Raw genomic sequence first — 16,102 nt, forward strand, 5'->3', positions numbered from 1 at the left:
GCAGGTTCCCTATGAAAAGTCTGAAAATGTTCAGGGATTCTTCATTTCAGAAACAGTGCATGCTATAAACAAATAGCCTGCACTATTTCTACAGCCCTGCCACCAAGTCAGGGCAGGGGTTTGCTCAGCTGGGCTAAGACAACACCAGTCAGGACTTCCTGGACCCCCTCCGACCTCATCGTTTGAAATCAGTAGGGGTCCATGGATCTCTCAGGCCCTTTACCCCTTCTGTGGGGGACCTGGCAGGAGAAAGGATCACAACCAATCCCCTTTTGATCCTGCCCTGCTGCATGTATTTACAAATACAGAGATCAGCACCAAAGTGAAATCAAAATGGCGCTGGTCACAGAGCCAGCTAGCATCGTTTTTTTGTATAAAAATATGGCTGTAGCTGTACAAGAAAATGGTGCCAGCTTGCCTGAGACTAGTACCATTTTGACTTCAGTCTCTGGACTAGGAACAATTTCTAAATATCAGGTAGATTTTAAAAGGACTGCCTGTGTATAAAGTATATGTGTAGGTTTTAAAATACTCTTCTCATACATATGGGGAGAGAGAGAGTCTTTATAAAGGTCAGCCTTACACTCAATATATGGAGAACTGTAAGGGGGCACTTTGATTCGGGGTGTTTTCAGGATGTGGGTTGGGGGCTGGTGTTACGGAAACATTCAGGGGTATTCATTGTAAAATTGACATCATTAAATAAGTTTAGTTATAAGCGATGAAAAGTAGTTGAGTTGTCCAATGCAGCTAGCAGAGACTTCAGTGTACAAATCAACTCCTCTTGTTAGAATTTCCATCACTTATAGGATCTAAAATTCTTTAATAATGTCAATTTTACAATGAATACTTCTGAATGTTTCTGTAACACCAACCCCCAAACCTCTATCCACCTCCCAAAAACTCTTGTTTTTTCTTTCAAGGAGCAGAGAGAGCAATGGCCCATACCATTATCTTGACTAAGTCCCTTTATTCCCAGTTAGCTTGATATCTGTAGGTAGGGATGTGAATCATTTTTTGACGATTTAAAATATCGTCTGATATATTTTAAATCGTCAAAAATCGTTAGGGCCACGATACAATAACAATTCCCCCGATTTATCGTCAAAAAATCGTAAATCGGGGGAAGGGGAAGGGGGAGGGCGCGAAAACCGGCACACTAAAACACCCTAAAACCCACCCCCAACCCTTTAAATTAAATCCCCCACCCTCCCGAACCCCCCCAAAATGCCTTAAAGTACCTGGGGGTCTAGCGGGGGTCCAGAACGGCCTCCTGAAATCGAATCGTGTTGTCTTCAGCCGGCGCCATTTTGCAAAATGGCGGTGCAAAATGGCACCGGCCATAGACCAAAACGATTCAACTGCAGGAGGTTGTTCCGGACCCCCGCTGGACTTTTGGCAAGTCTTGTGGGGGTCAGGAGGCTCCCCCAAGCTGGCCAAAAGTCCCTGGGGGTCCAGCAGGGGTCCGGGAGCGATCTCCTGCCGCGAATCGTTTTTCCGTATGGAAAATGGCGCCAGCAGGAGGTCGTTCCGGACCCCCAGGGACTTTTGGCCAGCTTGGGGAGGGAGCTCCTGACCCCCACAAGACTTTCCAAAAGTCCAGCGGGGGTCCGGTTCCTCTACTCATAACACGAAGCATCCTAGTATAAGGCTAAATGTTTTAAGACTTAGGGCCTCATTTTGAGAGAGAGAGAGAGAACGAACCTTGCTATAATGTCTATGCCCTAGACAGGTAACTCGAGGTGGGGATTAGGTAAGAATGTAGGGGGTTGGGGCCACTTTCACATTCCACGTGAGACGTACGAACAGAACAGTGGTCTCTTGTGAAGATTTGAAGGCCTTCGGAGTGAGGAAGCTCACTCCAAGATGAGATTTGGACAACATTCTCTCCACCTAGCTTGATGGACACTCTACCTGGGCAACAACAAGCTAGGTGGAGAGAACGTTGCTCAAATCTCTTCTTGGAGTGAGTTTCCTCACTCCGACGGCCAGCAAATCTTCACTAGAGAGCATTGTTCTTTCCGTAGGTCTCATGTTGAATGTGAAAGTGGCCCACAACCCCCTACGCTCATACCTAATCCCCACCTCGAGTTACTAGGTGGCCCTCCCACAGGGATACAAATACCTGTCTAGGGCATAGGCATTATAGGAAGTGTCTCTCTCTCTCTCTCTCTCTCTCTCTCTCTCTCTCTCTCTCTCTCTCTCTCTCTCTCTCTCTCTCTCTCTCTCTCTCTCATATAAATTTTGTATCTATTAAAGTCAAAAGGGGAAGCAATGCATCCTATTTATACTCTTCCACCCAAGATAACAAGAGTGGGGCAAAATGGCATGAACACCACAATAGGGCAGCTTGGTAATACAGTGGCATGAACATGTCAAGCAGCACAGTGGCATCAGCACCCCAAGACAGTGACTGAGGGAAAAGGCTGAGAGAAGAGTGGAATCGGTATCCTAAGGCATAGACTACAGAGCAAGGCAGCAAGAAGAGTGGTATAAACACAGCAAGGTGACGAAACAAAAGAGAAGCAGAGCAGTGGGAGCAGGCTGGGCAGAAGCATCGTCAGTGGTGACAAGCTCCCAAGGCATTCAGAAAGGGGCAGGGCAAAAGAAGTATTTTTCTTTTTTTTACATTTCCTTTTCCTTTTTGGGCACCAAAACAACCCAGTGGAAACAAGAGAGTGGCAGGGCAGCAGGAGCCGGCCTGGCAGATGCAGCAATAAGATTCCAAGGCATCCAAAGAAGGACGGGAGAAGAGAAAATGTTTTTTGATGTCCTGGGACTTGTTGCCACACTGTTGCTGCTTCTGCTGGCGCACGCATGCTAGAAAATCAGCACATCCGTGTGTGAGCGCCGGGAAGTGCGCGCACATGTTCTAAAATCTACCCCTAAGTGACCGAACTGGTATCTTTTCAAGCTTTGCTTGCTTTGTCACGTTCAGGGAAGCAGTGATTGGTCCTGCTCCTTCCCACATCTACCCACTGGTTCCAGGCTGTGTGACTTAAAGGAAAGCATTGCTTCTCCCATAGATTTTAATGGGCAACAATACAAAATAAGCAAAAATGAAGCAATTTTTTTGTTTTCTGGTTTATTTTGTTTTGTTGCCAATTCAACAAAGTGAAACAAACATTTTGGTCACATTTTTTATTTTGTTTTCATATGAATTCATAGCCGTAATTTCTAGTTTGCTAAAACTACTCTCATGCATTTCGGGCGCTGTAGAAACTGGCATTGTTAGGGGTGTAACTTGATAGGAGGAGAAAATCATGCACCTACATTTAATCTAAAACAAAATGCATGCCCATAGTCCACACTTGTACTTTAAGCTCCAACTGGAGATGACTTGAAGTAGGCATGGACATAATCACTAGGGGTGTGCATTCGTATTGAACATAAATGTAAAACGCTACTTTTTTTTTTTTTTTAACTTAAAAAAGTGATGAGACATAAACGATCGGATTTCCAACTTATTCAACATAGCTATGTTGAATAAGTTGGAAATCGCGATTGTTGATCCAAAATAAAAATTTAAACCCCTCACCTTCCTTAATCCCCCCCCAAAGACTTACCACAACTCCCTGGTGATGCAGCGAGGAGTGAGGACGCCATTTCTGAAATTCTTTGCGAGGAGCACGTGACGTCGGTGCCACGTCGGAGTGACGCGGCGTCACGTGATTCCCCGCGGGTTCGCGCCGGAACGCTCGTTCGGCCCAAAAGGAACTTTTGGCCAGCTTGGGGGGGTCAGGAGGCCCCCCCAAGCTGGCCAAAAGTTCCTTTTGGGCCGAACGAGGGTGCCGGAGGGAACCCGCGGGGAATCACGTGACGCCGCGTCACTCTGACGTGGCGCCGACGTCACGTGAGTCCCCGCGGGGTCGCTTCCGGGATCCTCGTTCGGCCCAAAAGGAACTTTTGGCCAGCTTGGGGGTGTCAGGAGGCCCCCCCAAGCTGGCCAAAAGTTCCTTTTGGGCCGAACGAGGATTCCGGAAGCGACCCCGCAGGGAATCACGTGACGCCGCGTCACTCCGACGTGACGCCGACGTCACGTGCTCCTTGCAAAGTTGGTCAGAAATGGCGTCCTGACCCCGCTGGACCACCAGGGAGTTGTGGTAAGTCTTGGGGGGGGGGATTAAGGAGGGTGAGGGGTTTAAATTTTTATTTGCACATATGGACATATACTCAACTCATTGAATTCTGTTTATGTCCATATTGACCGCAAATGGGACCCCCTTTGGACATATGGACATATGAACTTAAACTTTTGCTCTGCACATCCCTAATAATCACCCAATCTTCAAATACAAACAATGCGGGAGGTTTCTGCTTTGTGCAGGATGAAAAGCATGCTTGCAGTTTATCAGCTACATGGCTTATTAAACATTTGCCCAGTGGTCCATAAAGTACTTTCTCTTCCAGTACTTTATTGTTATAATTTTTATAATAATTGAACATTTTTCTCTGCTCAGGTTGGCACCAAAAATGTTCGCTATCTTTCATTTCCTTACAACAATAAGCATTCAGATGGGAGAGAAGCCATGGAAGCAGTCTTCACAGGTAACAGACCCAACTGCTTTTACTTAACATATTTTTATAATCACTTGACATGGCCTGTGTAGACTTCAGCAAGGGTGAGCAATTCCAGTCCTCAAGGGCTACAAAGCCATCGGCTTATCAGATGAATATGCATGTGTTGCGCCCGTCGGTCGCAGATGGTGACACCCTCTGTTGCTTACATTTCTTCTGCCTAACTCCGTTCATCTTGGGAAGAAGGCTGCCTCCGCCTCTCTACGCCGACCCCTTCGGCGTCTCCAGTCCGGCATGGGCGATTGTGTTTGCCATCTTTCGCCCGGGATTACCTAGGGCACGAGCGCGCGTGCAGCCCCGTCCTTTACATGCGTCATGGTGGGAACCTCGGAGGTGGCCCCTCCGCATGATGTCACAAGCTCAGAACATTTAAACCCAATTCACAAATCCAGCTACGAGTTAGCAAGGAATCCTCCATGCTGATCTCTCCTCGCTACCAGACGCTTCCGCTCTGTGTACACTTGTTCCAGGACGACTTAGGTACCTGCTCCTCGGGGGCCTTGCCTCACTCTTCTTTACCCTCTGGGGTTATCTGCTACCAACAAGACGCCTAAGGCACCCACTCCTCAGGGGGCCTTGCCTCACTCCTCTCTACTCTCCGGGGTATCTGCTACCAACAAGGATGCCTAAGGCACACTTTCCTCGCTACCCTCCGGGGTATATGCTATAGAGATGTGAATCGGGTGCCGGAATCGGTTCTGGTTTCGGGATCATGGACCCGCGGGAAATTCCGTTCCCCACGGGATTCGGATGGTTTTTGTTTTCGGCTGTCCCAAGCCGAAAAAAACCCCGAACAACCCGACCCTTTAAATCTAATTATTTAGAATCCCTCACCCTCCCAACCCCCAAAAAACTTTCCTAAAGTACCTGGTGGTCCAGAGGGGGTCCCGGGAGTGATCTCCCACTCTCGGGCTGTTGGCTGCCAGTAAACAAAATGGTGCCGATGGCTCTTTGCCCTTACCATGTGACAGTGGCTATCGGTGCCATTGGCCGGCCCCTGTCATATGGTAGGAGCAATGGACGGCTGGCACCATCTTAAAAAATGGCACGGGCCATCCATTGCTCCTACCATGTGATGGGGCTGGCCAATGGCACCGATAGCCCATGTCACATGTTAAGGGCAAAGGGCCATCAGCGCCATTTTGACTAGTGGCAGCCAATAGCCCGAGAGCGGTAGATCACTCCCGTGACCCCTGCCGGACCACTAGATATTTTAGGAAAGTTTTGAGGGGATCGGGAGGGTGGGGGATTGTAAATAGAACCTAAGGGTCGGGGTGGGTTTGGGTTTTTTTTTCTGTGTGCCCTTTCAAACCCCCCCCCCAAAAAAAAAATGATAAGAAAAGCACACAAACATTTCGTGGGGTTTTCCTATCATTTTCGGGGACCCCCGATACTTGACGGATTAGAAAACATTGTATGATATTTTCATTTGTCAAAAAAATGATGCACATCCCTAAACTGCTATCAACAAGGACGCCTAGGTACCTGCTCTTCGGGGCCTTGCACATGTAAGACCTCAGCTTCTCAGGGCTCTCTCCTACTACAACTACCAGCATCAGAGTGAGTACTGCCACATCAGTTCTGTCTTGCTGTGTCTCATCTCTCTCTCCATAGACTCCAGAGCATCCTGCACCTTGGGCCTGGTGAGACTGTGGAACTGCCATTCCACTCTGCTACATTCAGATGGAACAATATCGTCTGGTTTCTCCTCTCCTAGCTGGGATCCTCACCCAATCCTCGGGTTACCATCTGTGTTGGGAGAGGAGGAATAGCCTAGTGGTTAGAGCAGTGGGCTACAAACCAGGAGACCAGGCTTCAAGTCCTGCTGTCTCTCATTGTGACCCTGGGAAAGTCACTTTACCTTCCATTGCCTTAGGTACAAATTTAGATTGTAAGCCTTCTGGGAATAAGGAAATACCTCCAGTACCTGAATGTAAACCGATGTGATATGTCAGTACATAAAAACAATAAAGATATATCTCTGCCTAGAGCTAGCCTATTGTTTCAAGTCCCACAGGGCCATGCTCCTCCCATGCCCTGTGGGAGGAGTCATCTCTTACAGTGAACATGGGCTCATGCTCAAGCTCATGCTTCATTGTCCAAAGTACAACAGAATGGGATCAATATGCGTAGAACTGAGGCAGTATGCAAGCAAATCTCTTCCATGCATTTTCATTAGGGATATCCTGAAAACCGGACCGGCATGAGGCCCTCGACGACTGGAATTGCTCACCCTGGGCTAGAATGATTTCTGAGGCTGCCCTAAGGAACTTCAGGATCAGTTTTTATGAATGCTACAATACCGAAAGCAGAATGTGGACATGTCGAGTGTTTAAATCTGTGCCTAGATCCAGAATGCTTCCAGAATCATATATCCGCTGCAGCTTTCTTGATCTGAAGATCTGGAAGAAAAGAAATCTCTTTGCAGTTGACAAAGCCCTTGATTTCCTACAGCAGCTGACAGGAAGACTGCGTGGCAATGATCAGAACATTATTTGGCGCATAGTTCTATTACAGTTCTGCAACGCGCATACCTGAAATTTTCATAAAGTCGGTCTTTTTAATATGCACAGTCACCTTTAAAAAGTATAATAGTTTTCCCAATATCTGTTGTACAGGTATGGATACCTTTTTAAATTATTACTTGACTTTTCTTTCTCTCATTGTTTTTTCTTTTCTTTTTGCTTAGCTTTCTTCCATTTTTCCTTTCTTCTCTGTTTTCTATCTTTCCTGCCACCCTACCCTTTCTTGCTACAGCTTGTCTCTCCTATCCCAAAAGATGCAGTCTCCTCCCAGCTGACTCTGCTCTCCCATAATATCCTTTTCTTTATTCCTTCTCTAGGCATTTGTAAATCCAAATTCTTCTTTTCTTTCTTCCCTCCCTCTTTTTTCTCTTTGCTCTGTGAGTTCTCCAAACCAGTCTATGATACAGTATATTATACTTCCATTATCTTCTTCTGTTTTCTCCCTCCAGTAGTTTTTAGGAATGTGCATTCGTTTAGAATGAATTAGTCAATTTCAATGAAATTGCCTAATTTGTCCTGGTTCAGGAAACCCAAACCCTGAAACTGATTTTTCCCGAAATTCGGTAAAAATTCATTTTTCGGGTTAGTGCCGGGGGGAGGGGCACATTTATTTAAAAAAAACCGCAAGCCCAACCCAACCCTTCAAATTTACTTAATTACAACCCCCCACTATCCCGATCCCCCCTCCCAAGACTTACTAAAAGCCCTGGTGGTCCAGTGGGGGTCCCGGGAGCGATAGCTCCCTCTTGGGCCGTCGGCTGCCACTAATCAAAATGGCGCCAATGGCCCTTTGCCCTTACCATGTGACAGGGGCTACCGGTGCCATTGGTCGGCCCCTGTCACATGGTATGAGCAATGGACGGCTGGCGCCATCTTTGAAAATGGCATGGGCCATCCATTGCTCCTTCCATGTGACAGGGACCGACCAATGGCACCGGTAGTCCCTGTCACATGGTAGGGCAAAGGGCCACTGGCAACATTTTGATTCCTGGCAGGCCTGACAACCCGAGAGCGGAAGATCACTCCCGAGACCCCTGCTGGACCACCAGGGCTTTCAGTAAGTCTTGGGGGGGGGGGGGGGATTGGGATTATGGGAAGGGTTGTAATTAAGTAAATTTGAAGGGTTGGGGTGGGGTTTTTTTAGGTTCAAAAAATCTGCTGAAAAAAACCCGACCCCCTGGAAAACACATTTCTCCACGAAGCACATGACTCGAAAGCTTAAAACGAAGCACATCTCTAGTAGTTTTCCCTCTCTCCACTCTAATTTTTCCTTCTCTCCCTTGCTTCTAACATGCTCATTAATCACAGATCCTTCAGCAGACTCCTCTATTACTGCTTGGGCCTGCTGGCATCCTTTTTCCACCCTTTGTCTGACAGCCCATGACTCTTTTTATTGTGAGCTACAGTGGAAGAGTGGTAGTAACTGATTATTAAATCTGTTATTAGCCAACTGTAGAGCAGTGAGCCAGAGCAGCAGGCTAGAGTAGCAGTGATGGTAAAGAAGGTGGGTGAGTGGGATTAAGTAATGGTGCTGGCAGAAGAGATGGTACCCAGCCTGGCAGCTGTAAGGATGTAGGAGATGCCAGCATCAGAATTTGGCGAGTCATTATTCCATGGCAAAAGGAGAAATTCTTTGGTACTTGCAAAAGTTGCAGAATTGCAGGCCTGGTAACTGGCATAGTATACATTAAGGTGGGAAGCTAAATGTAAGCGATCACAACATATTTTTTAAACTAGCATATAAGGTTAACACATTTCCAGTGCAAAATGCATGCATTTTATTTGCTTTCTTCTGTTTGTTCAGTTCTTCTCTTTAACACTATTCCTGCGTACTTCTTCCTAACCTCCTCCATTGACGCCCACTATCACTTGTCTGACGCCACAGACCCCCAATATTGTGATGACACTCAATAGGACTGCCAAGATTGTGAATGAAAAACAAGGGACAGTGTCAACCCTGAGTGCAAACAGGTTTTGCCTATGTATGTACTGTGATATGGTCTCATCTACTATGGCATTTTTGAGTGGCTCTGAACATTAAAACAGCTGCCCCGAGAAGATGACGAGGCAGGGCATCATTAGGAACTTCATCAAATACAGCCTTACAGCATAAGTTCTAAATGTTTACTAAAAGCAGAGCTAAGCAATGTCATTCAGCAATCAAAACTGCAACTCTTTCATAGGTGTGTTGTAGGGATGGGCATCAGGGACGGATTTTTCCCATTCAGTATTCGTATTCGTGGGGAGCCAAATCCATTGCATACGTTCTCGGGGGACCCCGATCCGTTCATTAGTTACGTATGTATTCGTTTCCCAAAAAAAAAACAACCCATCCCAACCGTTTAAATTTAATTAACTACAACCCCCCACCCTCCTGACCCCCCCCCCCCCCAACCCCCAAGACTTGCCAAAAGTCCCTGGTGATCCAGCGGGGGTCCTGGATCACCAGGGACGTCGACTGCCAGTATTGGCAAGTCTTGGCGGGGGGGGGGGGGGGCACTGGCCGTCCATTGCTCCTACCATGTGACAGGGGCTGACCAATGGCACCGGTAGCCCCTGTGACATAGTAAGGGCAAAGGCTATCAGCGCCATTTTGAATACCGACATCCCGAGTGCAGGAGATCGCTCCAGGACCTCTGCTGGACAACCAGGGACTTTTGGTAAGTCTTTGGGGGGGGGGGGTTTCAGGAGGGTGGGGGTTATTCATTAGATACGTTGTATTTGTGGGGGTTTGCCATACGTTTTGTGACCCCACGAATACAACGAATAGGGACATATACGTTGCGGATTGCCAATATGTCAAAAACGAATGCACACCCCTAGTGTGTTCATGCTTCTTTTTAAACTGAAATTGCTGAATGATTTTTATATAGCCAGAATGAGAAATGTGTTTTCAACACAGTTGTAATCTTATTGGAAGAAAATCTGGGTTGTTTTTTTTTTTTTTTTTGCAAAGCATTGGAGTCAGATTTTAGTCGAGAATCGCTGAACCACTTTGCATTCTGAACCAAATGCTGGATGCAAACTGGTTCAGCGAGAATCGCTGAACCAGTTTGCATTCTGTTGCATTCAGTTTGCAATAGGGCAGTGCCTGAAGGCCCACAGCACTCTCCCCTAGCCTCAGATGGGTTGTTAGGGACCAATGAGAGGGCCAATGACCCTTACTGCCCAGAGGCTCAGATCACTGTCAATCCACCCTTACTTTTCACAAGGCTCGGAGGGCGAAGGAAAGTTCCCTCCGAGGCCGCTCCGAAATCAGAGCGGCCTCGGAGGGAACAGGCAGCGCGCGCTGGCCTCGGCGCGCGCAGGTTGCACAAAAGTGCACCCCCTCGCGCGCGCCGACCCCGGATTTTATAAGATACGCGCGGCTACGCGCGTATCTTATAAAATCCAGCGTACTTTTGTTTGCGCCTGGTGCGCCAACAAAAGTACACGATCGAGCAATTTTTTAAAATCTACCCTACAGTGAGAGCATCATCAGGAGAAGAGAGATATCAAAACTCAAATATAGTACTGGCAATCTGGCCTATAACAATGCTGCATTAGCAAATATGATTGGCCTACAATACTTATAGCAATAGATAGAATTATATTATACAACCAATTAACTATGACACAATACGCCAATTTACAGTTTTCCACATGTATAATTAGCACCTTTATTTCTCTCTGCATACAATGATTTCAGAGACAATTCATCATTCTTTTTTTTTTCCTGCCATATATAGCACTGCATAAATTACGGTCATATGGGAACACAGAAAACACACTAGATATATAAATATCTAAGACATGTATTTCCAGAACAACATAAGAAAATAAATATATTCGGAAAGTTTATTTACATAGATCCTCAACTATTCTGAGGCCAGCGGAGGTGACGGGGTAAGGTTCGGTTCGGTCCCATTCCATCTTCCTTCCTAGGCAAATCTGGAGCTCTTCTTCCGCGTGCTACTGCAGTGTAATCCTCAGATATCTGAAGCAAATCAGAGGATATCCACCAAACGGGCAGAAAGCCGCGGCAGATTTTGATTAGATCCAGTGACAGATTCTTTGGATCTGCTTCCAATGTTGGCAGCCACTGGCAGAGCCCTGCATGATTTTGCAAATTAGTTTGTGTGAACCTATTTTTTAAGAAACATAGAAATGCGACTATAGGGCCTAGCCAGACTGCCCATCTACACCAACTGCTCAGCTCTGCAATCCCTGCCACTCCCTTTGCACATCCTTACTCATGACCACACAGCAGCCTCAGTAGGACAGGACAATAAAATTCGGATTAACTCATCCATACAAACATTCCTTTATTGTGCCACCTTCTTGACCACAGGCAAAATGAATGCCAACTTTTTCCCAGTGGTTGTAATCCTTCTAACCTTGCCTGCCAAGACAACTTAACAAAGGACTGCCTTGTATGCATGTGGTGAGAGGCGGGATTTTTTTTGTTTTAAAGAGCAGAGGCCTTCCAGCTGCACCTGAATTTGTAACTCACCTTGAGCTTGTAAGTGAAGAGATGAGCAATGAAATCTTTAAAAAAGGGACTGCAGTGTGGCCATCTGTGCAGGTTTTGGTTGATTAATAATTGAAATATTTGAATTGAATAATTTGAGAAGTAGGTTGTAAGGATTAGGTACTTGTTTAATCGAGGGTTTCTGCTATTTGTTCACTTATTTATTTAAAATATGTATATGCTGCCTAGAGCACAGTTCTAGGCGGCTTACAACTGGAAACGTACAAAGAGTTTGTTCCATGTGGGAACACCATCCTGATCCTCCTGTGCAAATAACCTCTGGCTTATTAATTTTTTGGCAGTCCTAGGTGGAAAACATCGATTAAGAACTGAAAACGTAGGTTTAGTAGGTGTAAGCAGTATTCCTCGTGGCATTTAGGAGCTAATTTTCACACAAATTTTCAAGTTGCAAAAATGTCTCAAAATATTAGCCCGCGGAAGTTTTGCAGAAGAAAAGAATTGATAAGCTTACCTAACAGAGCAAGTAAAGGAAGTTTAAAATGTTAGCTTCATATATATATTTCACAGTTTCCTTACTTGCATCTAATCCATACTACTTATTAACATCCACATTCATTTCTTTTTATTTATATTTTAATCTAAAAGATGTAAGAAATGTTTTGATTTACATATCTTACTTACAATAACTGTCTTCAGCTATGTGCAGTTCAAGACAAATGAATGATCCGGCAGACCCATATTTAATCTTAATAAGCAAAATCTTTTTTTTTCCTTCTTTATGCAGCTGACACTGTTGACGGTGACTCTGATTCAGTATTCTCCCCTGCAAAATTCAACCTGCAGTCCAGGCCAGGATCTCACATAGTAAAGCAGCCACAGCAGGAGCAGCAGCAGCGGTTTGAAATGGAATGGATTCGTCCGAGAGCCTCCTCCTCGGACTTTAGGGATGAAACAGGAAGAAGTGTAACCAAGCTAGACCAAGTGGCAATGGGAAGATGGCACGGTTTGGCGCCAAAGCAACGGTTTGCCGCTGTGTATGAGGAGGACACACGGATCTATGAGACCGATGAGGACAGTGAGGAAGGAGCAGCAGCAGCAGCAACAGGACCTTCCATCAGATGCCCTAAGAGGTCCAGACATGGAAATAGCAATTACGAAGGACAGAACCCATTGCTAAGAAGAAAAGGGTACTAAATATCAATAAAGGAACTTGATTTTCTTTGGGGGGAGGTCACTTAAGCCAAATTCTAGAACTAGGTTCAGAAATAATATCACCGTGTTGAAGAATTTATGGATTGAGGTGGATATTGGAACTTTCAGGTCACATTTGGGGGCCGACGCACGAAACAGCATTGGCATCAGCCATTAGCAGGTGGAAATGTGTACAAACAGCTGACATTAATGGCATGCAAATGAGGCAGACAGTAAAGTACACACGTACTTACATGCAGTACTGTAACCCATAAAAACATAACTTTATCTCCCCAAGGTATAAAACAGTTTATATTAATGCATCTGCAAAGCAGTTTGTGCACAAACCTTTGTTGTACTGTTCTGCATGGCGTTACCTCTTTAGCATAGATTTCTCATTATTAAAAATATTAGAAACAAATCTGCGTACATTAGCAGCATTGTTATCGTGTGCAATCCTAGTGGGCGTATGCTAACAGCACTATTGATGAGCATAGGAATGATAACTCTCACAGAGGTGCGCAGGCGCACAAACGCACGTGTAAGTCAGTGCACGCCCAGGGACACAGCCATCCTATAACCTGTGTGCACATATGTGTGCAAGTTATATAATAGCCCAGGTGTGCACATATGTGCGCCTAATTTTAAGCTCGTGAGCACTCAGCAGTGTGTCTAGTTTCCTCCGCTTAAGTGAGGGAATTTTATAACCCGCATGGGTCCACACCATAACCAGTTTCACCAGTTTTGCCCACAGGAGATCTAGGTCCTTCAAACCCCCCCTGGTTTAATAGCCTGCACACCCCCAGTTAACCAAGACCCCCTCAAACGCCTATGGATACCTGTAAATAGTTTTATTAACACGTAAAACCTCCTCAAGAGCAGAGGTAAAGTTACGTGGCACTGGACCTGGGCACAAGCCCGGATGCGTAAGCGTTTGCATGTACATTTCTTGGCCCCGCCCCAGAACGCTCATGCCCCGCCCACACCATGCCTCTTTTTGGCTCGGAGTGAGATATCCACGCAGCGGAAGATGCACACGCATATTGGTGGCTTTTAAAATCTGCTGGGAGCGCACATGTCCTGCATGCACACGTATCCATGAAGGTTGGCACGCACCCGACTTTTAAAAATTCACCTTTAAAGCTTTCAATAGCATTTAGTGCATTTTAGTACATTGCACCCTTGGTTCCGTAAAACTTTCTAAAAATATATGGGCCCAATATTCAAAGTGTGTCCAGTACTATTTAGCTGGATTAGCACCTACATTTAGCGGCCGCTACTTAGCTGTATATGTCCCTTATACGGCTAAAAGTTACGCACACAAAACTTAGGAGTGTATTGGGGGATCCGGGGTAGAGCAAGTTAGCCGTTTAACTTATATGGCTGATATTCAGAGTTAGCCATGTAAGTTTAGATGCATCATAGAGCAGGTATAAACTTAGCTGAGTAGAATTATCCGGCCAAGTGTGTATATATATATGCATATATTCAGTGGCTTCGCCGTTGCCGCTGAATATACATCGTAACTTAGGCCTAGATTTACCAACGTCGCAGGGTTCCCTGAATCACGCGCTAACGGGGGGCGGGGGGCGAAACAGGGGGCAGTCCTGCGATAGCCGGCAGCGAACATACCTCCGCGGTGCATTCGCTGCCGGCGTCGCGCCAAATAACTACACCATAAAAGGTGTAGTTATTCGGCACAAAACGGGCAGCGAAAAAGCAGCGTTCCTTTCGCTGTCGGCGGAGTCTTCGTGGTGTCAGTCCCGGTGCCGCCCCGACTCCTCCTCTTCCGGGGCTGACGCTGCCCCGACTCCACCCCCATCTTGGTATCGCACACGATAAGGGACTTCTCGCGTGCGAAACGTCCCTTATCGCATGTGATCCGCTTGGAAAATGACCCCCCTTAGCCAGATAAGTTCTAACCGGCTTAGGGGGTCATTTTCTAAGCCTATCGCATGCAAAAAGGCTTCACTGTATCTTCACTGGCGGTGATAAGGTAAGTTACGTTATCGTCACCAGTAGCACGCCCAATAGCGCCACCTTTCATGGTGGCGCTATTGGGTGCGAAAGCCGGCAGCGATAACATCGCGGTGGTGCGATCGCTGCCGGCTTTCGCAGGCCTGCCCACCCTTCGCCCCCTGCCCTCCGTTACCGCTGGATTCTCCATTCGCTGCGAGAATGGAAAATCCAGGCCTAAGTTACTTACACGATCAGCTTTGAATATCTCCCCCATATATATTCTGTGATACTAGTATTACAGTTTTTTAGGTAAATGAATGGAGGCCATGCGGTTTTAAGATTAAATATAAATACATCTTAAGTCAGTTATGTCACTTCACTGTCTGCCTATTTCTGTGAACATTTTTTTAAATATATTTTTTTTTCACAAGATGTAGTACAAAGATTTTACCAAGAGGATTCAATAAAGCATAAAGAATAAACAAATCATTCAAACCAATTGTTTATGTAATTATAATCTCAAATATACAGGGAATTTTCAAAGGGTTTTAGTGGGGTAATTTTGGAAGTTAGCTGACTAAACTACGTTTGAATATTTCTTCCATCACAGCAAATAAATGTAGGCATCTAGATTCACTAGGTTTCTAAATTGAATTTCCTAAAAAACTGGGTAGCCTGAGGAATATGGTTAATTGTGAGAGGGGAGTTAGCCTGCAAAAGTGCTTTTAGCACTAGCCAGCTTATTTTGGGACCCAAATTCAGGTGGACTCAATTGCCAGCTTAAATCTGGCGGGCCGCATTTTAACTGGCCACTGGTTTAAGCTGATTTTTCAGCCCCGGTACTCAGTCCTGGCACTCAATCCCCTTCCTTCCTGGCAGCCAAGAATTCCCCACCTGATCTTGTAATCCCTCCCTCCCACTTGCCCAAGTTTGATTTTATAAAGTTATTGCAACAGTTGCCCATCTCAATTTTCCTCCCACTCACCTGACCTCGATAAAAGAGACCTTGTCCCCTTCCACCCCAGGCCCACCTCCTAAAAGCTCCCACTGCTGGAAGATACAAGCTCGCCCCCTCCTGGCCTGGCATCCAGCACTGAAGACACCGGAGGAAAGCCTTTATCATCTTGCCACCTGGGCAATGGGGGTTTCTGAGGGCTAAGAAGGAGGATTAGGGTTGCAGGTTGTCAGGTCAACTATTTAAACAGGCTTGAGTGGGTGGGAGCAGGATCAGCGATCACGCGGCAACTTTCGTTCAAATGAGAGCTGGTGGGAGGGCGGGGGAGGTTTCTTTAAGGGGCCAGTTAGCTAGTACTGATTTTCTGCACTTGTTAATAAGGTTTAGGCACCCAGGGTCTGATGTCCCTGTCTAGTCAGTTGA

The 16,102-nt window shown here is 46.1% G+C and overlaps 1 protein-coding gene across 1 annotated transcript in view; it reads left to right on the forward strand.

Moving 5' to 3' along the window:
- The window catches only part of SLC9A4 (solute carrier family 9 member A4), a 117,741-nt gene extending 103,125 nt beyond the window's left edge, over nucleotides 1–14,616 (forward strand). Inside the window, 2 exon segments of the mRNA XM_029604833.1 lie at nucleotides 4,461–4,548; nucleotides 12,359–14,616. Of these exon segments, the coding sequence (XP_029460693.1) occupies nucleotides 4,461–4,548; nucleotides 12,359–12,768 (498 nt within the window). The 3' untranslated portion in view covers nucleotides 12,769–14,616.
- The last annotated feature ends 1,486 nt before the right edge of the window (nucleotides 14,617–16,102 follow it).

This window comes from Rhinatrema bivittatum, chromosome 5 (genome assembly GCF_901001135.1).
Source record: "Rhinatrema bivittatum chromosome 5, aRhiBiv1.1, whole genome shotgun sequence".
Classification (NCBI taxonomy): domain Eukaryota; kingdom Metazoa; phylum Chordata; class Amphibia; order Gymnophiona; family Rhinatrematidae; genus Rhinatrema; species Rhinatrema bivittatum.